The sequence below is a fragment of the Neltuma alba genome, unplaced genomic scaffold (genome assembly GCF_004799145.2).
Source record: "Neltuma alba isolate B1F8T4 unplaced genomic scaffold, ASM479914v2 tig00011119_pilon, whole genome shotgun sequence".
In the NCBI taxonomy this organism is placed as follows: domain Eukaryota; kingdom Viridiplantae; phylum Streptophyta; class Magnoliopsida; order Fabales; family Fabaceae; genus Neltuma; species Neltuma alba.
In genome coordinates, this window is record NW_021635856.1 from 15,405 (window position 1) to 42,572 (window position 27,168).

General features: G+C 35.7%; 3 protein-coding genes across 4 annotated transcripts; all 3 read left to right on the forward strand.

Annotated features, from left to right (window-relative positions):
• Positions 1-1,234: 1,234 nt before the first annotated feature.
• LOC114761389 (hexokinase-1) lies at positions 1,235-6,302 on the forward strand. Its single transcript, XM_028950745.1, has 9 exons — positions 1,235-1,982; positions 2,765-2,915; positions 2,998-3,180; positions 3,585-3,659; positions 3,840-3,995; positions 4,127-4,225; positions 4,297-4,427; positions 5,414-5,495; positions 5,636-6,302. Exons 1-9 carry the CDS (start codon positions 1,711-1,713, stop codon positions 5,981-5,983), a joined length of 1,497 nt encoding a protein of 498 aa, XP_028806578.1. The 5' UTR covers positions 1,235-1,710; the 3' UTR covers positions 5,984-6,302.
• Positions 6,303-7,165: 863 nt separating this feature from the next.
• Positions 7,166-9,438, forward strand: LOC114761407 (uncharacterized tRNA/rRNA methyltransferase slr0955-like). Its single transcript, XM_028950772.1, has one exon. The coding sequence runs from the start codon at positions 7,426-7,428 to the stop codon at positions 9,289-9,291; it is 1,866 nt and encodes a 621-aa protein (XP_028806605.1). The 5' UTR covers positions 7,166-7,425; the 3' UTR covers positions 9,292-9,438.
• An 8,824-nt stretch (positions 9,439-18,262) lies between these two features.
• LOC114761339 (DNA (cytosine-5)-methyltransferase CMT3) lies at positions 18,263-26,635 on the forward strand. 2 transcript variants are annotated; one of them, XM_028950684.1, is made up of 21 exons: positions 18,263-18,558; positions 20,206-20,240; positions 20,378-20,489; positions 21,956-22,063; positions 22,160-22,279; positions 22,388-22,487; positions 22,565-22,779; positions 22,877-22,942; positions 23,060-23,317; positions 23,437-23,495; positions 23,947-24,013; positions 24,099-24,428; positions 24,528-24,596; positions 24,683-24,769; positions 24,859-24,946; positions 25,072-25,187; positions 25,286-25,390; positions 25,502-25,545; positions 25,662-25,731; positions 25,969-26,072; positions 26,206-26,635. In XM_028950684.1, exons 1-21 carry the CDS (start codon positions 18,328-18,330, stop codon positions 26,375-26,377), a joined length of 2,556 nt encoding a protein of 851 aa, XP_028806517.1. In that variant the 5' UTR covers positions 18,263-18,327; the 3' UTR covers positions 26,378-26,635. The 2 variants fall into 2 exon arrangements, with proteins under 2 accessions (XP_028806517.1, XP_028806518.1); XM_028950685.1 differs by having other exon boundaries at positions 20,390-20,489.
• Positions 26,636-27,168: the final 533 nt, after the last annotated feature.

Genomic DNA, 27,168 nt, shown 5'->3' on the forward strand with positions numbered 1-27,168 from the left:
ATTTATTATTACCTCCGATATTAATTATAAGACCTCCTTTAGCAAGATCTTATAATTAAGACCAAAAGTAGTATATTTTAAACCAATGTGTGTAATTAACAGAGATCGCATAACTTGAGTGATTGAAGAGAGGGGTATATTAGGAAGACTAAATAGGAAAATAAAATGGTCGTGTTTGAGGCGGGAGTGTTAGGAATAACATATTAAAACCTGTATTCCAACAAAAAGAGTGCTTCCCTCTAACACCATATTTCTTTCTTGGACTACCAAATTGCCTAATTATGGCATGGTCGCCAGCATTCAAGAGATACAATACAGCCATTTTAAAATATCAGCTGTTACACAGTTTTATATGTTTTTAAAAATTAAATTGCATTTTTTCATATGTTTAGTGTCTTTAATAAATTATAGCCAACTTTTTATCTAGATAATTCAATTTATTTTTATATTGTTATAAAGAGAAAGGAAGTAATAAACCTGATGTTGTTTAATTAAAATTCCATTAGTTATTGAATAAACTTGAATGCATATAATTTTGATTATTGTTCTTATTAAATATTTAAATCGTACCCAGTAGTTGGCAAAAAAAAAAATTGTACACAATAATTTTCGGCAAAAAGAAAATTGTACGCAATAATCAATGCTTATTGAGGTTATATTGCAAAGCGGCAATTTTTTTTTTTTAAAAAACCCAAACTATAATAGATATTCTGAAATGAAGATTATACTCATATCATAAGACGAAAACAAAGAGTTTAGGTTATAACGTTGATACTATGAATTCCCTCATCTTTCAACGTATATTTGCGTCAGTGTTTTTATTAGTAGATGAGTTTAAACGCCAGACACCGTAAGAATAATGGGATAAGAATAAAAAATTTCTAAACGTGGACACATCTTAATAACTTATTCGTTAATATAATATTTGGCTATATTTAAATTCTTTATAGTATTAAAAACATAAAAATAAATGAAAATAAAAATTACCCGTATTTCTTATGCTGATCCCTGGGGCCTGTGGGCACCAAAACAGATCTACCTCATTATACTAATAAATAAAAAATAAAATAAAGAGGCCACTTGACAAATGGCCAATTAAGGAAGGTGTTATTGTAATTGGAATCTAGAAATTTGACTATGTTTTCGGCCTCGCATTTTTTTCGTTGACTCAAATATTTCATTCATCATGCGCCGGCGATCTTCACTTGCCAAGATGCCATTAAAGCTGTCGGTTTCGAAGGGATGCGAGAAAGTGGAAATCTGAGGAACGTTTAAAGAGTCTTGATCCTATTGCAAATCCTTACGTTAATAATATTACTATTGCTATTATTGACTTTCTCGGTTCGTTACCTCATCTCCTGCGATAGAACGTGATGGTTTTCTGAGACGACCTAACATTAAAAGCACTCTGATCTAGGGTTTGTTATTTGACTTCAATTTAATTTAATCTCTCCTTTTTTTTACCTCCTCCTTTTACCCTCATCCCCTGCACTACTGTCCTGTCGTTTTCTGACCCTCATCAACACCCGTGGGGAGTAAGAATCTTTGAGTTCCCAAGAGTTTTCCGGAGCTCGACTTGAGCTCGTCGGGATTTCCTTTCCTTCACTGAAGACAAAGCTTGCTGCTTTGACGGTCCCTGATTCATTGAGTAGGCGGGTTCGTAGCTGTCGTTAACGTGGTTGAGGAGCGTGATTGGCAGCGAAGCTGGTGATGGGGAAGGTGGCAGTGGGAGCAACAATTGTTTGTGCTGCGGCGGTTTGTGCGGCGGCGGCGCTTCTGGTGCGCCACCGCATGAAGAGCTCGGGGAAGTGGTCTCGTGCCATAGCTATACTGAAAGAGTTCGAGGAGAAGTGTGGGACCCCAATTGGCAAGCTTAAGCACGTTGCTGAAGCCATGGACGTTGAGATGCACGCGGGTCTCGCATCTGAAGGTGGGAGCAAGCTCAAGATGTTAATCAGCTATGTTGACAATCTCCCGTCTGGGTGCGTATAGTTATTTCCTTCCCCTCCAATTCTCCAAAAAAATTTACACTTTTTTAATTGGAACGTTTGAATTGGCCTCAACTCAAAGAAGATAATTTATGCGCGTCTACTGAATAGAGAGAGCTAATTGATTAAAATGCTCGAGGATCCAGTTTCCTTTCGGATTCAAGAGCATTCTGTCTAACGTCGATAACTCTTTTGCTTGCTTATGTTTCTGTTTTCTGCGGTTATATAGATATATTTTTGGGTATCCTTTCGAGCTATTTTTATCTTCACCGATCCAGATATATGTGTGTCTGTGTGTTTTCTAATAACGAGGTCTCTTCTTTTCGAAAATAGAGACTCTCGCCTTTTATGCTTTCTTCGCATTTCTTGGTTTTTATTCATTTAATTAATTATCTTGACAATTTTGATTAAACCTATGATGATTCTGTGCTATCTGATTTTGGCTGATGGAATTCTTGTGTCTTTGACTCAATGGCCACACGTAACTTTTCTTTTTTAATTTTTATCAGTTGTCCAGTAATTCTTTGTCAATCAATCATGATTATCTTGATAGTCACTGACTAGATGTTAGACAAGGTAACGGCAAAGCATTTTATAGTTTTCATTGTATTGTGAAAAAATTACAGCCAGAATGCTGAAATATACAACTTGAATGATACAACGATGTGTCACATATTATTTGACGGAAGCAATTAAAATTCAGCGATGTGACCCTGAAACCTTTTTAAGTATTGTTCTTTGTTGTGCAAATCCCATATTTTATCCATTGTTTCTAGGGATGAGAAAGGAATCTTCTATGCTTTGGATCTTGGTGGGACGAATTTTCGTGTTCTTCGTGTACAGTTGGGCGGAAAAGAAAAAGGTGTTGCCCACCAAGGGATGGAAGAAGTTTCAATTCCTCCTCATTTGATGACTGGCTCTTCAGAGGTAAGCCTTTGATGGAAACTGTATCAAAGTAATTTGCATGCAATAATGCCTCACTGAAATGCATCAATTCATGTCATTTCAGGCATTGTTTGATTTTATAGCGGGAGCTCTGGCAAAATTCATTGATTCAGAACCTGAAGCTTTTCATCCGCCCCCAGGCAGACAAAGAGAACTGGGATTTACATTCTCATTCCCAGTTAGGCAAACATCAATTGCATCTGGGACTCTAATTAGGTGGACCAAGGGATTCAATATTGAAGATGCGGTGAATCTTGTTACCTTGACTCTGCTATGTTCAACTTTCTTTGTATTACCATTCATGTTTTGTCATGAAGACTTCAAGTCCAAGACATGCATAAGTATTCTCTATCTGTTAGAGAAACCAACAAGCCCCTTTCTTTTTTTGTCCTGAATTTCTGGATTTCAGATACTACTGTGCTAACTTTGTTATGGTAAACAACTAAACATATGTATCATATTAATGTTTTTTTAGTGTCTCATCGTATCTCGAACAGGATTGTCTCCAACAGGAGGATATCTATGTGTAACCCAAAAAAAAAAGGAATAAATTCTCTGTTAGTGATCATCTCTTCAGTTCTCAGCTCTTACTCTTCAAGTATAATAATATGATTGTTATGCCTTAATGGATTCTCTTTGCCTTGTTTATAGGTTGGAGAAGACGTGGTGAGAGAATTAACCAAGTCTATGGAAAAAATTGGCATTGACATGCGGGTCTCAGCTCTAGTCAGTTCCACTTCCATCCCTTTAGTTTCTTTATTTTTTTAATTCAGGCTCTGAGGATGATGATTCTCATTCTATGTCTGAGGAAAATTTTGGAGTTATGAGGTTTCATAGTTACTGCCATTTTTATTGGTAATTTAATGTCTTAGGTAGGAAACAGTACATAATAGCGATTTGATACAGGTTAATGATACCATTGGAACTTTAGCTGGAGGCAGATTCCACAACCCAGATGTTGTTGCTTCTGTGATTCTTGGTACTGGAACAAATGCTGCATATGTAGAGCGTGCACAAGCTATTCCAAAGTGGCATGGTCCTCTGCCAAAATCAGGGGAGATGGTAAGGACGTTATAAATATTTGTGGTTGTAAGTCTCATTTCTTGGATGGTAGACCTATCTTTACAACAAAACTAAGAGCAGCCTGTGATAAGTTGGTGTTGAATCAAACACACTACTTTCTAATTATATAGGTTATCAACATGGAGTGGGGTAGTTTCCGGTCCTCACATCTTCCTCTGACAGAATATGATCACGCTCTAGACGCAGAGAGCCTAAACCCTGGAGAACAGGTGATGATCATCCATCATGAATTTAAACGACAACTGTGCCATCTGTAACACTTCTCCACTATTATTTGCAGATATTCGAAAAGATCATTTCTGGCATGTATTTGGGGGAGATTGTACGGAGAGTATTGTTGAAGATGGCTGAAGAAGCTGACTTCTTTGGAGATACTGTGCCTCCAAAGTTAAAAAAACCATTCATACTTAGGTGTGATGATTCATACAACTAAACTTCTACATCTACACAACTAGGATGGAAATTGTTTATATTGCCGTCTGCCCATTTTGTTGCTGGAGGTGTTTGCTTGTGTGTCTACCTGGGCAGCATGTGTTTGATACTTTATGCTGCTTATCAGTTGCTGTGGTTTAAGTGTTGGGAATGCATCATTGTTCACATTTATTTCACGTTTCTCACCCAGAACTTATCGCTAGTAAGTGGCTAGGTCATTGAGACATCCGCTCAGCATTTTCTTTGTTTTGAGATATGTTATTGACCGTAGAGTGTTGCAGTGCCATGTCAAGATTGCCTCTTTTAGGTTGTGATTGGCGGTTGGTGGGGGACATAGAGAATTGAGGAGGGTGAAAATACGGAGTTATGGAAAGGCTTTACAGTTCTGTTTTTATGCTTGGTAAAAAATGTGGGAAATGTAATGTGGAAAAGCTGTTTTCATCCCTCTTGTTACAAGTGAAAAAACCATAGGGGAATGAACATGTTTTATGCTGGTGAGAAAAGTAATTCATTGTTAACAACAATTTTAAGCAGAGGATCATCGCCTCTTTCATTTTTGTTCAGATTGGTGACATTGCTAATTTTATCTCATCCTGCATCCTTTCGGAGGTACTGTGATAGTCCTAGTGATAGGCAAGTCCTTTTTCATTTCTTCCTTTATATTTCTGGAAAATTGGGTCATTCCAGTTTCATCCCTGCCAAATGCTGCATCACTTTTTGTTGTTGTTTTGGAAATGTAACTGTGTGGTCCTGTTGTTTTAAATTTTTTCCAAAAAAAAAAGAAGGGGTTTTGTTCCAGCATAGTTGTGCAAAATGATGAGATATCGGGAGAACAGATCGCTGTTTTATTTCACTTTCTAATCTTCCTGTTTTGAATTTTATAAATATGCAGGGGAACACATTGCTGTTTTATTGCTTGTTTAAGCTTCTGAGTTTTTTTCATTTATTTGTTTTGGGATGTGTAGGACACCTGACATGTCTACCATGCATCATGATACCTCTCCAGATCTGAAAGTGGTTGGAAACAAATTGAGGGACGTATGTGAGGTATGCATGCTCTAGTTTCATACTCGATGTGGAGGTTTTCTCGTCTCAGCACATATCACCCTCACTTGTTACAGATTCATTTATTTAGGTAGCATTTCTTTTTTCATGAGAAGTGAAAGTTTAGCTGTTCTTTTTGTCAGGTTTCTAATACATCCCTCGAGACAAGGAAGATTGTTCTCAAAGTCTGTGACATTGTGGCCAATCGTGGTGCCCGCCTTTCTGCTGCGGGCATTCTAGGCATCCTCAAGAAAACAGGAAGGGACACAGTCAAGGTCGGGGAGAAGCAGAAAACAGTGATAGCATTGGATGGAGGATTGTTCGAACACTACACTAAGTTCAGAAGTAGCTTGGAGAGTACGATGAAGGAGTTGCTGGGAGATGAGGTAGCTGAGACCATTGTCATTGAGCATTCTAATGATGGTTCTGGCATTGGAGCAGCACTGCTCGCAGCTTCTCATTCCCAGTACCTGGGAGTTGACGAGTCCTGAAAACTTGATGATTAATGACTACGTCAAGATGTGTAATATGTTCATTTTTTTTTAAGCATAAATCAATAGTGTCAAGGGCTTTTAACCATGGGATTATGCCGGAGTCCTCTCGGAAAGTTTAACGAAGGACTCAGTTCATTCTTACTGCAACTTGTAGTGCCGGCTATATTTTTGGTTGCAGGAATAAACATGGCAAATGTAAACTAAACTTGAAGAGTTATCTGGAGTGTAATCTGTTTCCGTTCCGCGCGAGAATAAATCAGGACAAGATGAACCATTCAAGAGTTAATATCAATGGAGAGTTTTGTGATTTGTGGGCCTTTCTTCCTCCCCCTCCTCCTCTAATTTCGTGCGATAACGTTTAATAATCGGACTATCTTCGAGAAACTCTGGATTACTGCAATGTATCTTTGTCAACAAGACAACATCTCTATCTGAAAAATAATGATTCTATCGGAGTTACTAATGGCGTTGTAGAGTGAAGAATTTGGTTTAGAATGGTGAACTTTAGTTGTGGAAAGGTATATCATATTCATATGGAGTATTTGACAATCTTGGAAAGGCAAATTTGCCAACAAAATATGAGTAATACCATGTGTAGAAGTGTCATTAACACGGAAGCCTTGACAGGTCTAACTCATGAAGACTGCTTCCATTTAATTTTGAGTCTTATGATTAACGTGAGAATCTATAAATTCTTTTTCTTTTTTCGTACAAATCTAGAGACTTCTTCTTGTTTTTTTTTTTTTTGGGTATTAGAAGCTATAACCTCATGTCAGTCGATTTTTTACTAATTGGATGGATGTATTTTTGTTAGTATTTACAAACTCTTTTGAATGGTAAAGGCTCTCGAAATTTAACTTGCCAAAAGCCTAAACCTTTTTCTCAAAAAGGGGCAAAATAACAAGCAAGTTCAATCCAAACTCCAAAAGTGACTTCCTCAAGGAAAAAATATGGCACTTTTGATAATTTTAAATGTTTTCCAGATGGATATAAACAATTTCAATAATTTAAATTACTGAATATACAATGATAAACTATAGATATCTCTTGAGAATTTCAATGAAATTAAATAATTTTTATAATTTCAAAATATTTTTTGCCGAACATTTTAAAAATAAAAATGAATGAATATTGACGCCCCTGCGGCTGCGATCTTGTCTCGCCACCGCCTAATCTTCTCATCCTCAGCGCTCAGCGCACAAAACTAAAACAGCGTCGTTGGGGAGCGGGTAGACTGCCCTAGTGCTCCCGGGCTCGGCTCAGGCTTCAGGAAGGCTGCAACTTATCGATGGAAAGTAGATAAGATACTTACATGGTGGCTCCGAAAGCCCCTAACTCCTGTATCAGGTAGTTCGATTCCCCTTGTATTTATCTTTTATCGGCTCTGAGATTCATCTCTGAGCTTTAATCTCCGAGATACGGTTTCTTTGTTGCATAAAATGTATACAAACCTGACCAGAGCTCAGGGTTTTCCACGGGTTCCAAAGATTTCTCCGGGTTCTAAATGCTTCCAATCATCCCACGCGTTGAAGACCCAATGCTTACCATTTTGCTCAGCTCCAAAACCCTCTCAAAACCCCTTGTTAAAGAATCCCAATTTTTATTCACATAAGGCCAGGAATAAAATTGGAAGCTTCTGTTTGATGAATCCAGTAAAGTATTCAACCGAATTGCTGCATGGAACCTTGGAAACGGGAAAACTAGTGAGTTCTAGGCATGTCTCGTATGGGCTGCTGCTTACAAGTTCTGGACGTTATTGCCTTTCATTAAGGCCGAGAAGTTTTTCGAGTTCTTACGCTGGGAAGGTTAACGAAGGGATTGGTGTGGGAAGAGCGGGAAAGCAACTTCCTTGGTTAGCGTCAAATGAAGTTAGGGAAGCTAAAGATTCGGGGAAGACAAAAATGACAAGCATTAGGGGCTCCATTCAAGAAGAATCAGCAGATAAGGAAAAGAAATTCAGTAACAGTTCTTCTGTGGAGGAATCTCTGAAGAGGTCAGGGAAGTTAAATTACAGGTCCTCTTGGGAAGAATCAATTCAAAGGTTAGAGAATTCGACAATTCTGGAATCTGGACATTCTTCTTTACTATCATCAGCAAAATTCAATACAAAAGGTGAAATTTCTGCAGTTAAAGAAAGTAGGTACGGGTCAATGAAGACTGTGGGAGAACAGAGAAGTGTTTATGGTGGCAGGCGTGGGAAGTTGGGTGATGATGAAGAAGAAGGTAATGATGAAACAGAGGAGGCTATTGACGACCCAAGGTGGGATAACATAAAAAATAAATTCAGGGGGATCGCGGGAGGAAGAGCTGGATCAGAGAGACCTGAGCTTCGGAGATGGAATAAGCAGGAAAGTTGGGGAAGAAAGACATGGAAAGAGGCCACACAATCAACTGTGCCTAAGATTGTTGGCGAGGGAGTCTATGGAGTTGGACCAGTTTTGGCTGCATTATCAGCTGGAAGAAGGGAATTCTATGCATTATATGCACAAGAAGGACTGGACTTGAGTAGCAACAACAGGAAGAAGAAGGACAAGAAAGGATTTGAGAGAGTTCTGAGGATCGCTGAAAAGATTGGATTAAGTGTTAAAGAAGCATCAAAACATGACCTTAATATGGTAGTTGATAATCGCCCTCATCAAGGCTTAGTGTTAGATGCTTCACCGTTAGAGATGGTAAAAATAAAAGAATTAGATCCTATTTCTGTTGAGGAAGGGAGAGGTTGCCTTTGGGTAGCCTTGGATGAGGTTACTGATCCTCAAAATTTGGGGGCAATAATTAGGTCTGCTTATTACTTTGGAGCTTCTGGGATAGTATTGTGTGCAAAAAATTCTGCCCCATTGAGTGGTGTTGTAAGCAAAGCAAGTGCAGGCTCGCTTGAATTGATGGAGCTCAGATATTGCAAGAATATGATGCAGTTTCTAGTGTCTTCATCTGAAAACGGTTGGCGAGTTCTTGGAGGCTCTGTGTCCTCAAAAGCTGTCTCCTTGGATGATATTGTTCCTGGTCCACCTACAATTCTTGTTTTGGGCAGTGAGGGGACCGGTTTGAGACCTTTGGTTGAGAAATCATGTACTCATTTAGTTAGGATTCCTGGGAATATTCCTGTTGATCTGACTGCTAGTGAATTAGATGGTGAAACTACTGGTTTGAATTGTGAGATTTCTGGTAAAGACTTCCAATCATATTTAGCTGTGGAAAGCTTAAATGTTAGTGTTGCAGCGGGAGTGCTGCTTCATCATTTAATTGGAAAAAAGTTAGAGGCATCATTGCCACATGTGGGTAGTCAGGGTGATGCACTTGAATGAGAACTTGGAAGATCGTTGAACGCGAACATTGACTTTGTTTGTGCTACTCCGAGTTTCTCTTGGTGAAACCTTGTTTATTTCTTTCATCATGTATTGCATAACCTGTTATCTCATTGGTCATGTAATGTATTCATCTTACGTGCTCAATTTTTAGGGAGTGAATTATGTTTAAGGACCACATTCATGATTAAGAATCACTAATGATAATTTTCAAAATAAGATGAGAGCAATTTAGTCAAAAAGAATCTATCCTTCTGACCTCACAAAACCCCGATTTCGAGGAGGGTCAGTTCTCAAACCGTGCTACCTTCCTTTCAAAGTTCTTTGTTTGTTTTGGGCCTGATTCCTTTCAATTCTTCACTCCGAACCAGACAATAACAAAGGAGGTAGAGCCATCCCCTCCCAATGGGCTCAACCGGCAGACCCGCTCGTTTGACCGCCGATTATGGTTAAAGTAATTATATCGAAGAAAAAATTATGGCAAACTAAGACTAGCATTTTTTTAGCTAAGCACTGATTGGAGATAATCTTATTGGTTAACCACATTATGAAGGACTAACAATCTTGTGACATTGTTAAGTACTAAATATAGGTGCCTCTAACAGGAAGGATTCAAATATTGGTTCACGTTGAGTTCCTAGCAACTACTAGACTCAATCCTATTGGTAGCTGAGACTAACTTTTTTTTTTGGCACTATTAGGTGAGTTGGGTTTTGGGGACTTATTAGGGTTAGGGCATACCTCCAAACTAAAAAAGCGTTTACAGAGATATTTAAAAATCGTCCACCAATAAGGTCCTCACATCGGCAGCGAGATTTGAACTCATAACCTTGTGGGTTATAAGCCGAATCCTTAGCAACTAGACCAACTATTGTTGATAGCTGAGACTAACATTTGAATCAATGGAAATTACCTCTACTATGAAAATGCTTGTGCTTCGGTGATAAAAAGAAAATACCTGTGCTGAGAAAGAAAAAGGGACTGACGTTTGAATTGTTTGGGTTGAGCCCTACTGTTATGAAGGAACCGATTGAATTTTATTAAGGTGGGCTTGTTAATTGTTCCATATACTTTGGGCTTCAAATAGTCTAGGCCCTATTATACTTGTCAGTTATTTTAGTCCACAAAGGCTTCAGACAATGTCAAAAGATTTAGTGCGATTTGTCATCACGTTTTAAATCACGTATTAGTACTTTCTATGTAAATTACAACAAAACTTTTTTTTAAAAATATTTACCTTGTATTTTATAAATTATAATTAAAAAGCTATTTAAAAGTCATTCCAAACGAGCCGTGCTCCCTTCCCTTCATTTTTTCAAAAACAGCACATTGCACCGGACCTCCTTATTGTTTAACAAAACATGTTTTTGTGATAAAAAATTTTGATTTAGCGAGTTTTATGTGCATATGAAATCAGTTGTTAGCTGGCTGAACCCATTTAAACATCTTAATTAATTTTTGTATGTACGGGTCAATTATTACTAAAATATTGCTGCTAATTTTATGTCTGAGTATTATTTTTATACAGGCGAGAGTTGCTTATGTTTTGGCATGGGGCTTTATGCATGCTTCAGTGCCCTTATACAGCCCTCTCACTTGTTAATGAAATCATAAAATGCCGTGTTCTTTTCATTGTTAACAATATATACAAATTGATTTTCTGCATTAAGAGAAGAAGATAGTGGCTGAAAGAAAAGAAACCACACACAGATTCACTCCCCTTTTTGTATTTATTTCTATCTTTTGTATGAATACCGTGTGTAGTCCCCTTAATAGTTAATAAGCTGGTATGCTAATCACGTTTTAACAGCTGAACCAACTTTTTTGTATGTGCTAATTAGTTATTAGTGAAATGTTGTTTCTTGTGCAGTGCATAATGCTTAGCTTACCGTTTATTTTGAAATATGAGTCTACATTTCTGAGCCTTCATGCATTGCCCCGAAGCCTCTAATTGTTAATTGTTTTACAAAGTTGTAAAATGACCTTTTCCCCCCACTTAATTGTCAGTCAAGATTGATTATATATACATATTGAATTTCTACAATTAAAATTTATGCATTTAAATGGAGGAACCCAGTGACACAAATAGAGGCAATCACACAACAGATTTACTTTATTTTTTATTTATTATTCTCAATCTTTTGTATGAATTCTATATAAGTGTGTGTGTAATTCCCTTAACAAGGTTTATCGTGTTATAAGGAATAAGTCGGTAAAGACAAGTATTGATAAGCTAGGTATAAATTGAATTTTTATACTTAGAAATTATGCATACAAAAGACAATAACTTAGGGCCTGTTTGAGTATTCCAAAACCGTGGTTTCAGAATCACTTTTCCGCAAAACGAGATAATCTCCTCCACATATTTACTTCGTAATCCGTAAAAGCACTTACGAAACCATGGTTTGGTTTCTATCCAAACACACCCTTAAAGAGATGAAATCATGGATGATATTTATTCTCTTTCCTTACATTTATCATTTACTATCTCTTGTACAGGTTTCGTGTATGCAATCATTTTTTAGATTATAGTAGATATAACATACATGCACCCGCGCATTAATGAGGAATTTTTGGAAGAAAACTAAAACTTTAAGTAACATGATTTATATTTGATTAAGAAATAAGCATAAGTTTTTAAGAAAGTATAAAGCCAAATTTCACATGAAATTGATGGCGAAGATAGTGTCACAGATAAAACAATTAACCTCACAAAAGATTCACTGTATGTAGTTCCCTCAACAAGGTATATAATGTTTTAATAGATGGATCAATTTATGTGTATTGATAAGTTATTATTAAAATACCATTTCTTATACAACTAATACTTACTGATTTTCTTTCTTGGAAGATGCGCACATATCTCTAGACATTTCACATATTGCACGAAAAGTGAAAGCCTTATAAGTGTAACTTGATACATGATTATTTGATTAAAAAATGAGTTTTCAAAAAATATGAAGCCAAGTCTTACATGAAACTTGAGAGGAAGATAATGATACAAAGAAAACCAACCACACGATCCGCTATATTTTTATTTAATGTTTTCTATCTCTCGTATAACTTCTACTTTCTTATTAACCGGAGAGTTTATAACATTTTAACAGATGATGAATCACCGCTTCTTTGCAGACAACTTGGTGTTATTTCGAGAAGCCTCTAGTCTACAGATGGAACTGATGAAAAGAGTTACCAGTGCACAAATACCTTCTTTTTAGCATGTGGACATAAAAATGAATCGGAGTAAAACACGAATGTGATGCTCCGAAAATATGCATTTCTCCAGAGCATGTAAGTTGACCAAGCTCCCAGGTGACCTTTGGAAAATATCTGGAAATTCCTATTATTCGTACATGGGCCTCCTAGTATGTTTACTCCCTTACTTGAGAAAACCAGGAAGAGGATATCTTACTGCTGGAAAGGAAAGTTTTTACCTTAGCTGGGCATTCCATGCAGACTATGCTAATTCCCAGGAAGATTTCGGGTGAGATTGAGAAAAAAGAGGAGGGGTTTTCTTTAAGGAGAGAGTGGGGAAGGGAGAGAGCTAAACATTCTATTCTCCCGTGGAAAGAAGTCATAGCAATAATCGTAAAAGAGGAAAGGGTTGCAGGCATTAAGGACAGGAAACGGAGTAAAGCTCTTATTAGGGAGCTTTGTTATAATCTTGTTACCAAACCACATAAATTTGGGGTTTGAGTCCTTAATGCTAAATATAAACTTGGAAGAAAGCTTTGCCTGAAGTTAAGAGAAAACAGAATACCTCTCTGACTTGGAGGGGAATTAGCTAGTAATTTAGTGTGATACGGGAAAAATTTAAGAAAGGAGTGGGAAGTAGAAAGACGTTCAATGAAGATGCTCCTTTTTGGAGTGCACACTGGATCGATCATACCTCAAGTCTCGCAGATACGATGGCTGGACTTGTGGGTTTGGTTGACATTAATGAAAAGGTAGGAGATTACTTGAGACCATGGGGTGATTGGAATAAACAAAACTTGAGTTGTTGGCTGCCTAATATTGTGGTGGACACTATTGCTCTCACAAAACCAAAAAGAGGGTTCAGTGAGAGTGAGGAATATTACTAGAAGCAGTCTGTGGATGACATTTTTTACTGTAAAATTTGTTTTTTTTTACTTTTAAGTGCAATTGGCTAGTCTTGCATGAAGCAGACCATACAGCGAAGCTAAGATAGAAAAGGGGAACGATTAAATCTTCACAATGCCCTTGTGGGTTTCCTGAAGAAGAAACTGTTTTGCACTTGTTCAGAGATTGCGAGGCAGCTGAGGGAAAATGGAGAGAGTTAGTGGGATCAGAATTTTGGCAAGGCTTTAAAGGTGGGATGTAAATTGAATGGGATAAATGGAACCTAAAAATGGAAGATGTTGGTTATTCCAGAATTAAGATGACATGGACCATTGGAATTGAGGAAAATGAGCTAAATACAAGTATACAAACCACTGTATTAAGAGCGATCCAAGAACAAAGACCGCTGCATACTTTTAATAACCAACAACTACGTTTCAGAAGGCAGAGAGAAAATGCTTTAACGGTTATTAAGGATTTATGCTTCAGCAAGAGAATTTATTTGTGGAGGGGCAACCTAGAAAATAGAAGAAGAGTGGGAGTGAGTGTATATCTTCTACAAGAAGATGGAGATTATGCTTTCTCATATACATATATGTGAACTCAAAGCGATTGCTGTTGGCCTTTGTTACTGCTGGGAAAAAGGAGTGCAAAGCATATAAGTGCATGCCACTAATGCTCAATGTTATGATATTTTGGCTCAGGAGGGTTGGTCCAACTGGTTCGATAAGGGGAGGGTAAGGCGCCGCGTACCCACCAGGTCTAGGGCTCAAATCCTGGGAAATCCCTTCACTGGGACGCTCCGGATTAGTCAGTTACTCAAAAAAGGTGCTGGACACCGAAGGCGAAAGAAAAAAAAAAATGTTACAATATTTTGACTAGGGATCTCCCAGATTATCATAGTCAAGGAGGAAGTTGGAGATTTTTGTAACTATCATTGGATCGAGTTGTTCCGTTTCAAGGATAGAGAGAGTGACCACTGACCATGGCCTTAGGAATATTATGAGAATGGGTAATTTATTTTCCTCTTAATTTTAGTCAAAATTAATAATATACACATAACGCTTATTGATTTTCTGTTCATATATTTCTAAGTCCTCATACATGATACGATCTTTATTAAAAAAAATTCTAATATGAATAATGCTTTCTGATTTTCTACGCACATACTTCCAGGCCCTCATGCATGATACAATTTCTATAAAAATTGTTTCTTACGCAAGCAACGCTTACTGATTTCCTGCGCACATATTTCTAGCCCCTCATGCATGGCACGAGACCTCTCGCTATTTTACAAAATACTCTTTTAGTTTTAAATATATTTATCAAACTGAATGAAATTAGTTAAATTAATTATTTATTAAAAAATAATAATTTATGAATCCTCTTTCAAACGTGCAATGTAAGGGATAGCAGTATATTAAAAAATTAAAATTAAAAATATAAAGTAGATTAAAATCTTATATTTATGATTAAATTAACCCCCAACCAGCTTATACATTTAAGACCAAAGGAAGTAAATAAAAAAATTTAGTTTTCCATCCTAATCTTAGTTAGAGTTGTCTTAAAATGCAGTTTCTATTAAAAAAATACCATTTCTTATAGAGTTAATGCTTACTAATTTTCTTTTTTGGAATATACCCCCATATTTCTAGGCCTTCATATATTACACGAGGTCTCTCGTTATTTTAAAATTGCTCCTTATACAAATAACACTTACTGATTTTCCATGCACATATTTCTTGGCCTTCATACATGAAACGATTTTTATTAAACTTGTTTCTTACACAAGGAACGTTTACTGTTGATTGCTGTGCACATATTTCTAAGTCCTAATACATGATATAGTTTCTATTAAAATTGTTTTTTATGCAAGTAATGCTTCTTGTTGATTTTCTGCGCACATATTTCTAACCCATCATGCATAGCATGAGGCCTCTCGTTGTTTTACAAATTACTCTTTTAGTTTTAAATATATTTATTGATAAGAATAAAATTAATAAAATTGATTGTTTATAAAAAAATGGATTACAATTTATAAATCCCCCTTAAAATGAGCAAAGTAAGAGACAATAGTATATAAAGAAAATTTAAAATTTGATACGCATAGTAGATTTGAATCTTATATTTAAAACGAACAAAATCAATCCCCAATCAACTTCTATTACCAAAGGAAGCGAATGAAACAAATTCAGTTTTTTGCCTCAATCTCAGTCAAAATTATCTTAAAATACAGTTTCTATTAAAAAACTATTTTTTATACAACTAATGCTCATTGATTTTCTATATTAGAATATGCACATAGGTGTGTTCAACTGTGTCCTGTCTTAACGTCTTGTCCCTATCCTAGTCATTTTTTTGGGACAGGATGAAAGCAGAATGGAATAAAATTATTCGGGACGGACAGGACGCAGGACAAGGCGTCCTATCCCAATATATTATCTTTATTTTTAGTTGTTATAAATTTATTTTATTTACCATAGTAATAGTATTTTGGTAATGGTATTTATCAATTGTTATTTTTATATGTTTATAAGTTATTTTTGTATGGGTTATATGATATTTTTTGTAGTGAATATTTTAGGTTTGTTTATTTTTTATCTCTCATGATTACAAAAAATATTTTCTTTGTCATTGTTTCCTCATTTTTATCTATTTTCCTCACATAATTTCTATTATAAGTTTTTATATTTTCTACATAGTTAGTTTTTAAATTTAAAAAAAAGAGATGGGACGTTCCTATTGGGATGGGATGGAACAGGACAAAAGACGAAAAAGCTATCCCATCCCAATTATTGGGATGAGACTGGGACAGGATTATCTTTATCCCGTGAACACTACTATGCGCCTATATTTCCAACTGTCTCGTTATTTTAAAATTTCTCCTTGTACAAATAACACTTACTGATTTTCTACACATATTTCCAGCTAGAACCTCATACATGATATTGTTTTTATTAAAATTGTTTCTTATACAGGAAACGTTTTACTATTAATTTTCTGTACACATATTTCTAGGCCCTTTTACATGATACAGTTTCTATTAAAATTGTTTTTTATGCGAGTAACACTTGCTGATTCTCTGCGCACAAATGTTCTAGGCTATCATGTAAAACACGAGGCCTCTTGCTGTTTTAACAAATAATCCTTCAGTTTTAAATATATTTATTAATATAATTAAAATTAATTAAATTAATTACTCATAAAAAATGAATTACAATTTATAAATTCCCTTTAAAATGCACAAAGTAAGCGACAATAACATATAAAAAAATTTAAAATTTGAAAGACATGACAGATTTAAATATTATATTTAAAACCAAATCATTCCTCAGTTAGCTTCAACATTTGAGACCAAAGGAGGTGAATAAAAAAAAAAATCAGTTTTTTTGTCTTGATCTCAGTTAAAATTATCTTAAAATACAATTTCTATTAAAAAAATATCATTTTTTATACAGCTAATGCTCTGGAATATGTGCCCATATTTCCAGGCCTTCATACAATAAACGAAGCCTTTCGTTATTTTAAATTGTTTCTTATACAAATAACGCTAACTGATTTTCTTAGGCCCTCATACACGATACGGTTTCTATTAAAACTGTTTCTTATCAAGGAACGTTTATTGTTGATTTTCTATGCACATATTTCTAAGCTATACAGTAACGCTTACTGATTTTCTTCTCACATGTTTCCAGGCCATCATGCATAGCACGAGGCCTCTCGCTGTTTTACAAAATACTCCTTTTATTTTAAATATATTTATTAATATATATAAAATTAGTTAAATTAGTTATTTATAAAAAATAAATTATAATTTATAAATCCCTTTTAAAGTTGGCAACGTAAGGGACAGTGGTATACAAAGAAAATTTAAATTTTGAAAAAAAATAGATGAAAATCTTATATTTAGAATCAAATCAACTCCCGATTACATTTTATATTTAATAACAAATGAAGTGGACAAAAAAAATAAGTTTTTTTGTCTTAGTCTCAATCAAAATTATATTAAAATATTGTTTCTATTAAAAAATACCATTTCTTATACAGCTAGTACTTATTGGTTTTCTATTTTAGAATATGTGCCCATATTTCTAGGTCTTCATATGTTACCCGAGGCCTTTTGTTATCTAAAAAAAAAAAAAGTAAAAAGTATTACGCTTAAATTTCTAGATCTTTATACACTGCATGAGGCCTCTAATTAGTTGGATAAAAATACCTTTTAAATTTTAAAATCCTAAATCAGAAATTATTATAAAAATATATTATTATTTGCTTTTCAAGTGTTGTCACTTGTTATTAAAATATGGTAAACAAAGCTCATTTGAAATTTTGATTTTCAAGAGGTATTTTTTTTACAATTTTTCCTAATAAAATAATTTTTATCACAATTTCAGTTAAAATTAGTAATATATCCAATTTGAATTTCTGCACTTATAATTTATGCATAAAGAGAATAAAATACCATAACTTAAAATATCAAATCACAAATGGATTCATTCTCCTTTGCTCGCATTTATTATTTACTATCTCTTATATGAATTACGTGTACACATTAACACACATGCATCCGCGCATTAATAGTCTTTTCCCACACCTAGGCCCTCATAATAAGTAACTGAAAACTTCACATATTTTGCAAATTTAAAAAAAAGCGTAATGTAAATAAATTTTAATTATTACATTGAGATATTCACCTTTTCATGAAACTATTTGCTTCGCTAATTTGCCTCATCGCCAAACACGCCGGAGGCCCTTAACGTTCACAAAGGTCATTAAAGTCAACATGCCTTGAATTTCGCCTTCCCGCCCTCCTCCCACCATCTTTAAAATTGAGCGCCTTCTATAAATTCCTTCATCTTTCTGGCATTCATTTACATAAGAATCCTTCTCTCCCGCGTGTCGTGGCCACAGCACAACCCTGCTTCTCTCCTCCGCCGCGATCTGGGTGCATCAGCCATGCCGAGCAAACGCAGAACAGAGTCCAGCGCTGGTTCTGCTTCAGCCTCTGGCAAGTCTTCCAAGAAGTTCAAGAAGACGGAGGAGTTGGAGCGTGGGGCAGACGAACTGCTTCCTTCTTCAAAGACGCGTGTTAGTGCTGATCATCCTACTGGTAGATTTCTCGGAGAACCAGTTCCCGACCAGGAAGCAAGGCAACGCTGGCCCCATCGGTACCAGGGGAAGGGAAAGGTACATTTTCCCTGTAAAGCTTCCTAATTTAAACTCTAAAGTATCCTCATTTTGGCGAAACTATTTTTTCTTCAAAGAACTGTTTTTCGGATTCCCCATTATGAGCTGAAAACTTCATTTTCAGCACCTGTAGAAAAAGAAAAGAGATAAATTAGGTTTGTGATGTCTCCCCCAATGCGTTAACGCAAACAACCATGAGGGAGCTAGATTCCGCTAACAAAAGCAATCTGTTTTCAGCAGCGGGACTCTATCCCAATCTCCATTACTCTTCAATTTAGGATAACTATATTCAATCGATTCCCACTTCCGCTTGATGTTATCATATTAGAACTAAATTATTTTAGCCAGATGTCTGTTATATTGAACCAGTACTGTTGAACTTCAAGGAGAACTCATAGCACTGAATAAAGAGAGATTCCTACTACCTTAACAGTTTACTACTCGCCTTAATAAAGAATTATCAATAAGAAGCGGCGGGAGTTTGGCTATTGTCCTGCGGGCGAGTGTCATGGCGTCTCCTTCTCTGGCTTAAGCCGGATGGGAGGATGTCTGTGCTGTGTCCTTTTTTTGTCGTCCTTTCCATTTCTTTCTTGTTTTCATTTGAGTTTTCTGATGGACGGGCGGTCCATCTATGTGGAAATAAATGGATCTGAGGGATTCTGTCGCTATAGCACTCGTGTCATGGTGGTTGGATGGATATGGACCTGCTTATTCTGATTCACGTTTTTGGGGGAAGGAACGTGTCGAATGGATTAAGGGATTTTGTCGCGATAGCTCTTGCCTGGTGTTGGTTTTAAGAGGCGATTGGATAGGCGTGGACCTGTTTCCTCCAGTTCACGTTTTTGGGGGAAGGAGAGTGTTGGCCATCTCGGTGTTCACTCGAGATAGCTCTTGTTGGTTAATGGTTGACATTATTGCTTGTTTGGGTGTGCATTTTGAATGATGCATCCTCGGGTATCCTCCACCGTTTTGAACGGCGCATAGAACCCAAAGTCTTTGAAACTGCAAATACGTTAGGAATAGGATTATGAATGGTGCATCCTCAGGTATCTCCAACATTTTTATACGTTCTTTCTGAGATAGACTAAAGTTTGGTTTGTCGCTAACGTAATTAGATGCTAGAGCATCACCTAATGTGCGTCTATATACTCTGTCTGGTCATTGAGGCAAGGCAATTAGCTGAGAAAGTAAACCATATTCTTCTGTGGAAATATTTCTCTCCTGTTGTGTTGCGACGTGGCCATTTTTTTGAAAAAAAAATCAGTCAAACCTACCCTCTATCATTAATCCTATATCCCATACAACGTCAACTCCACTGACCTCTGAGAATCCCATTTTGCAACAAGTAGTTTATGTGTGCATTGTAAATTGTAAAATGTTTTTTACGTGTAATTTTGGTTTATGGAGATTTCTTATGATGGTGAAGTGGTTAAGTCTGCCTATTGAATAAATCACGAGGCGAGTTGCAGGTGTTTTAATACAGAAGATGAAATTTGAGATCTATTTCAAACAATAGTCTGCCATCAATCTTTGTGTGTGTGTGTGTGTGTGTGTGTGTGTAATCTTAGATGAGTTTTCCTGACGAATCTTTTGTTTCCACCACTATCAATTTTAATTTGAATATAAAATTCTCACTTTCATTTTCAGAAAAAGAGGCAATCTGTTGGATCAAATGCAAACAAGTAAGTTAACGTTGGATTGTAAACTTGTTGACATTGATATGTTGATTTTGGTGTTACATCCATCATTGAGTAGAATTCCTTTTTATTGTTAACATTTAAATATTTGTTCCCATCTTCTTGTGACGTTTTGACTTACGTCTTATGTGTAGTGATGTTGACGAGGAGATTATTCAAGCTCGACGACACTATACACAAGCAGAAGTAGATGATTGTATTGATTACAAGCTTAATGATGATGCTCATGTGAAAGTGAGTTAAAATAAATCATTCATTATATAGATAACCATTGACATTTGTGCAATTACTTTTGTTATAAGAACAATAAGCTTTACCTTACTAGGTGGGGTTGGCTATATAAGTTGCATGACACTATTGTGCTCTATCGATAACCAAATCTTTAAATAAATTGGTAATTAAAAAGTCTTGCTCCATAATGTCATTGAGTGTTCTCCTTGATCTTCCTTTACCTTTTTTTAGAGGGTTTTATATCACTTGATCTGCCCTACTCATTGTGCACCTAATGACCTTCTTTCTATGCCTTAAAATGATTTTCTCCTATTTTCTTTTTAGTAGATGCTGCTCCAACCTTTTCTCATATATGTTCATTTAGAATATTATTTTTTCTTGTATGACCACATATCCATCTCAATATTTTTATCATTGCTAGTCTGCTACCTCTACTTTATGCTCTTGTTGTCTCTTTAAAGTCTGATAGTTGCTACCGTATGGCATTCCTGGATTCATACTAGTATGATAAAACTTTCCTTTTACTTTATTAGGTACCTTTCAATCATACATAACTTTAGTAGCCTTTTTTCATTTAAACCATCCAACTTGAATTCTGAGGTGAACATCTCTGTCAATTTCACCTTTTTTTTTTGTATAATCGATCTCAAATATTTGAACTTTTCCATTGATCTCCCATTTTAACCTCCAAATCATGTTTAACTTCAAATTACTTTTGTTAGATCAGAATAATTTGTGACAATGCCATGCATAACTTACAAGTGAAGTTTTATTCTAGCTAACTTTGGTTAGGAATTGTATATTGAAGTAGCTGCTTTTTGGGTTGGGATACATTAGGAGTCAAATAAGTTGTTGCAACTCCAAGCAAGGATGCATTGCAACTAGTGAATGCTCATTAGCTTAGGATCATTAATATGAGTAGATCCAAAAATCCTCATAGGTTAATTCTACCAATTGAGCCTATACGCAGCCAGCACCAACAAGTCTTATCCCACGGAGTGGGATTGGCTACATAAATTGCATTATGCCATTATGCTCAACTTTTTAATTACAGTGTTCAACGATAGGTCAACCAATTGAGCCTGTCCTTGCAAAAATATTGTAACAAGCTGTGTCATAAAAGATTCTGGCCAATCCCATACTTTTGTGTCATGTCTCAATTTTTGCTTTTTACCTAGTGGTATAAGACTTATTATTGTCATCGTCTTGGTTTCTGCTTTGTTGCTGAGATACATTATGGATCAAAGAAGTGAATGTTACAATAGGATATTATAGGTGGACCTCTCAAGTCTCAACTTGATGGCACTTGAAAGGCAGGGGATTTTCAATATGTTTAGTTTCACTTGTTTGCTTTTATGTGCATAAGTAGATGTTGGATTCATTGTATAATTCAACTTGTTTCCGCATGGTGTGCGTTGTATTTTTTGTGACTAACATTGTTTTGATGTCGTTTATACATGTTGATTTAGGCTGAAGATGGGAAGCTGAATTATATTTGTAAGATCGTTGAAATGTTTGAAGCTGTTGATGGCGCATTGTACTTCACAGCACAATGGTATTATAGGGCGGAAGACACTGTAAGATATATTTTTATTCTTATCAAATCAGAATTTGAAAACCATTGTTATGCGTGCTATTTTACTAATTTTGTATGTTTCCTCCTACTTTTCCAGGTTATCAAGAACCTTGGATATTTAATAGATCCAAAGCGAGTTTTCTTTTCAGAAATTCGGGATGATAATCCTCTTGATTGTCTTGTTGAAAGGCTAAACATTGCTAGAGTACCTCTAAATGTACACCATCAAATTGCACATTTTCTTTCTTTGTCTTTTGTTCTCTTTTCTTTTTTTTCAGTCGTGTTCTTGTGTGTGGTAAATTTTTACTTGTGTGTTTATTTACAGATGGATTTGGATGCCAAGAAGAAATTAATCCCACCCTGTGATTATTACTGTGATACGCTGTATCTTCTGCCATACTCCACATTCGTTAACTTGCCATCAGGTTATTCTCTTATCTGTATCCTTTTCTTTGTTAACGATCAATTCAGATTGCTTCTCATAACTGGTGCATTAACTCAGAGAGTCGAGAAGCTGCTAGTGAGACATCATCAACCATATCTTCTGAGGTGGACGTAAAAGGAAGATCTGTGCATAACTCTATGCTTGAAGAAGTTTCTCAAGTTGAAGAACATAAAGAACAAGAGGTCAAATTACTAGATTTATACTCAGGTTGTGGTGCAATGTCAACTGGTTTGTGTCACGGTGGAATTTTGTCTGGTTTGAACCTTGTAACTGTAAGTCATCTCTTTACCAAAAATTTCACAACATACATTTATATTTTTATTGCCTCTCTTAATTTTGACCTGATATTAGCTTCTCGTTTTTTAATAGAAATGGGCTGTGGACCTGAACAGATATGCTTCTCAGTGTCTGGAAATGAACCATCCTGAAACAGAGGTATCTATCATTATTTATTTGTTGTTTTACGCATGAATTTACTTTTTAGCTGTGACTGATACTGTGCCGTGATGTTCTTGTATGCTAACTTCTACACATCTTTACCTTGCAAACCAGGTTAGAAACGAAATGGCTGAAAATTTCCTATCATTATTGAAGGAGTGGGAGAAACTATGTAATTATTTTTCTTTGATCAAAAGCAATGTACCTCATCAATACGATGATCTCTTTAGCGCAGCAGAAGAAGAAGATGATGATACCGACAGTGAAGAAGATGAAAGTGATGAAGAAGGTGAAGTATTTGAAGTTTCAAAAGTGCTTGCTATATGCTATGGTGATCCAAATAACAAAAAAGAGCAGGGTTTGTACTTGAAGGTTTGTTCACCTTGTATTTTTGTCTTTCAATTGATTAAACTTATACTGTCACCCTGCTTTCATTGTCTTCTACTACTGAAGTTGAAAACACTTTTGTTTATTTTAATATGTTCATATAGGTCAGCTGGAAGGGTTATGATTCTGACGAAGACACTTGGGAGCCAATTGAGGGTCTAAGGTAAGAGAAAATATGAATAATCTTAAAACGATGTCATATGCTGTATGTAGTTATTCATGTAAATGCATGCAGTGCACATTGCAATTTAATTCAGCAAAATAATGTAGTCCAAATTTGAAGGTAACTGATATGGATGGTTAGTTTGAATGGTCGGAATCCTACTATCGATGCAAATTTTGAAGTTTTTGAATATAGCTTATTTAAACTTACAAATTGGTGTATCTTATGGAATGATGAGTTGAACTCAATATGACCGCAAAGTGGCTTTGTATGTTGGTGCACTTTTGCTTAAATAAATAATTTTAGCCACCCAATAATTTGGTCTAATGAAGTTTGACTTTTAGACAAGCCTTGCGATGCCAAATTGGACTGTATCTGGTTTTTTCCCAGTGCTTCCATCGTTTATATAACGATTCGAACTTAACTTATTTAAGTATTGGTTTTACTACAGTAATTGCAAGAAAACTATAAAGGAATTTGTCATTGAAGGCTTCAACAAGAAGATCTTACCTTTACCAGTAAGTTTGGCTTGAATTGTACAAACGAAAAGGCTGAAGTTATTGTTCAGTGTTTGACTTTTCTACCATCACATCTGATATTTAGGGAGATGCTGATGTGATTTGTGGCGGACCCCCATGCCAAGGCATTAGTGGTTTTAACCGCTTCCGGAACAAAGAAAGCCCTTTGAGCGATGAAAAAAATAAGCAACTTGTTGTATTCATGGACATTGTAGAATACTTGAAGCCCAAGTTTGTATTGATGGAAAACGTCGTCGATCTTGTGAAGTTTTCTAATGGATTTCTTGGGAGGTATGCATTGGGTCGGTTGCTTCAGATGAACTATCAAAGTCGCATGGGAATAATGGCCGCTGGCGCCTACGGTCTCCCCCAGTTTCGCCTTCGTGTTTTTCTTTGGGGGGCCCGTCCTTCTGAGGTACAGTAGTAATTTGTGTCTTTTTGTCTTGAAGTTCTTTTTTTTTTGGAGCTGAGTCTTGAAGTTCATGTCAATTGTTTTTTTATTCACTTGATGCAGAAGCTTCCTCAGTTTCCACTTCCAACTCATGATGTTGTAGTAAGAGGCGTCATTCCTTTAGAGTTTGAGGTAATTATACATCTAGGAAATTTCTTAGCTATCTAGATTTGTACCTTTTGATTGAGGTGATTTGCTGAATGACACATCATATGCAGACAAGTCTTGTTGGTCATGACGCGGGAGCAGATGTCCAGTTGCAGAAAAAGCTTTTGTTACAAGATGCAATCTCTGATCTGCCTCCTGTACGGTTTAACCATTCTGTTTGTTGTTGCTTTGTAATGACTGTTTAATAGTTGGTAAGTAACTTGTTGCCATTTTACAAGTTTTTCAGGTTGAAAATGATGAAAGTCGTGATGAGATACCCTATAGTAAACCTCCCCAGACAGAGTTTCAGCGGTTTATTAGATTAAACAGAAATGGTAATGATACATTAAATGGTTTAAGTTATTTGTTTGTAGATAGAATTTATATAGCAGTTATTTTTATGACAATTTACTCCTGTTGTGATATGCGGCTGCTAGATTAAGACGTTTGCTTTTTGCAGAAATGTTAGGTATTCCAGAGAGTTCAAAATCAATAAAGAAGATGATATATGATCATCGTCCACTTGAATTAAATAACGACGATTATCAACGCGTGTGTCAGATCCCCAAAAGAAAGGTTCTTTATCTAATGGACATACTTATTTCAAGAAAAATGTTGTTCATACAAAAGATCATAATGTTAATTTTCAGCATTGGTTATTTTTTGCCCACTAGGGTGCAAATTTCAGGGACTTGCCTGGTGTACGTGTGCGATCAGATAACAGGGTTGAATGGGACCCTGATGTAGAACGTGTATATTTAGAATCAGGAAAGCCACTGGTAATAAGCTTGTGTGCTTATCCATTCATGAATTCTCCTATGATTTTTCATTCTATAATTCTATGATGTTTGATCTTTATCTCTACTTTGTTTCTTGAATTGTTTCCATAGGTTCCAGATTATGCCATGTCCTTTATTAATGGTTCTTCATCCAAGTAAGTAATCCTTATGATGATTTGGATCCAACGTTTTGGTACTTAGTTAATTTGATTGTAGAAAGGGCCTAGTTTTCGAAACACTGATGTTGGAGTGGTTTTGTTGATATGTTTAGACCATTTGCAAGATTGTGGTGGGATGAAACCATACCAACTGTTGTGACAAGAGCAGAGCCACATAATCAAGTATGCTGAGTACAAATTATCTGGTTCAAATTTATGAATGGTAACTTTTCTCTGAAAAAAGAGAAAATTGGGGAAAAGTACCCCGTGACAAATTTTATCAATGAGAAGGACCCGATAAATTTTCAATGGAGGATTTTCCCTCAATTTTCCGAAAAAAGGGGGAAATATCTTTGTTTTTCCTCAAGCATTTTGACCTTAAGAATATGTTATAATGTAGAACTCTTTGTTTTTCAATAGGCAATTCTACACCCGGAACAAGACAGAGTGCTGACCGTTCGTGAAAATGCAAGACTTCAAGGTTTCCCAGATTACTATCAACTCTACGGGCCTGTCAAAGAGAGGTAACTGTCTCATGATGATATTTAAATCTGATTAACTAGCTAACAGTTACCTAGCATTTTAAGAATAAAAATCAACTTTAGCACGCCATGAAAATGTTGGAGAGCAAACTGTGTGTGTTGGTATTGTTTTTAGGTACATTCAAATTGGTAATGCAGTTGCATTTCCGGTGGCACGAGCTCTTGGATTTTCTTTAGGGCTTGCATTTCAAGGATCTGCGGGTGATGATCCTTTGTTTAAGTTGCCTGATAAATACCCCAAAATGAAGGAATCCGTTACTTCTGAATCATCAGAAGATCATGTTTAGAAGTATTCACACAATGATTTCCCATAATTTGGGAATTGATTCAGAAAGATTCATTCTGAATCATCACAAAATTAAATGTTCTTCCCATTCATGGGGATTTGAAAATGATCCTGTAATTTAGTTCCTAAATTTCTCATTTGAATATGTGCTTCAATATGACCTAATGTGTAATTTATTCATCTTTCTTGTATTGTTAAAAATTTGTACTAGAAACATTCTTTATTGTCGAGTAGCGTTCAATTTATTATTTCACTAGAAGTGGTAATTATCATATTATGGGTTTAGTACATAAAATGAAATAAAGTAAAAAAAAAAAATTGTACATAATAACTTGTAAAAATTATCACAATTATATAAGTATTTGCAAATATGTCATAGGTTGTTTTTATTATTATTAATAAAACAAGTCAATCTTGTGGAAGGATTAAATTTACAAGGGTTTCTTTTTTTGCATTTTGTATTTCAAGAAGGATTAATTTCTACCACTGGAAGAAGGTTCTTATTTTTACCAAAAAAATATTTTCAAATAAAGCTAGTCAAGGGTTTTACCGGGAGCCTGGGGCCTATTGACGTTGCCAGGAAAACAAAACGGAATTCGAATTTTTGCTGACAAGGATGGAACAAAACATTAGGTCTGTTTGGAACAGCTTATAAGTAGTTTTTTAATACTCCTCCAGTCCTAAATGTAAGATTCTTATACACTCTAGTATAAGGGTTTTACATTTAGGACCGGAGGAGTAGTAATTTATGAAATATGAGATAAGTATGTGAGAGAAATTTTATCTCGATTT

Excerpts from the sequence above, each read along its gene's own strand:
- LOC114761389 (XM_028950745.1), top strand. The coding sequence starts at position 1,711 with ATGGGGAAGGTGGCAGTGGGAGCAACAATTGTTTGTGCTGCGGCGGTT. Across the intron at positions 1,983-2,764 it reads GTTGACAATCTCCCGTCTGG|GGATGAGAAAGGAATCTTCT; the intron begins GTGCGTATAGTT and ends CATTGTTTCTAG. Across the intron at positions 3,660-3,839 it reads ACATGCGGGTCTCAGCTCTA|GTTAATGATACCATTGGAAC; the intron begins GTCAGTTCCACT and ends GATTTGATACAG.
- LOC114761407 (XM_028950772.1), top strand. The coding sequence starts at position 7,426 with ATGTATACAAACCTGACCAGAGCTCAGGGTTTTCCACGGGTTCCAAAG.
- LOC114761339 (XM_028950684.1), top strand. The coding sequence starts at position 18,328 with ATGCCGAGCAAACGCAGAACAGAGTCCAGCGCTGGTTCTGCTTCAGCC. Across the intron at positions 24,947-25,071 it reads TATTAGATTAAACAGAAATG|AAATGTTAGGTATTCCAGAG; the intron begins GTAATGATACAT and ends TGCTTTTTGCAG. Across the intron at positions 25,188-25,285 it reads GTCAGATCCCCAAAAGAAAG|GGTGCAAATTTCAGGGACTT; the intron begins GTTCTTTATCTA and ends TTTGCCCACTAG.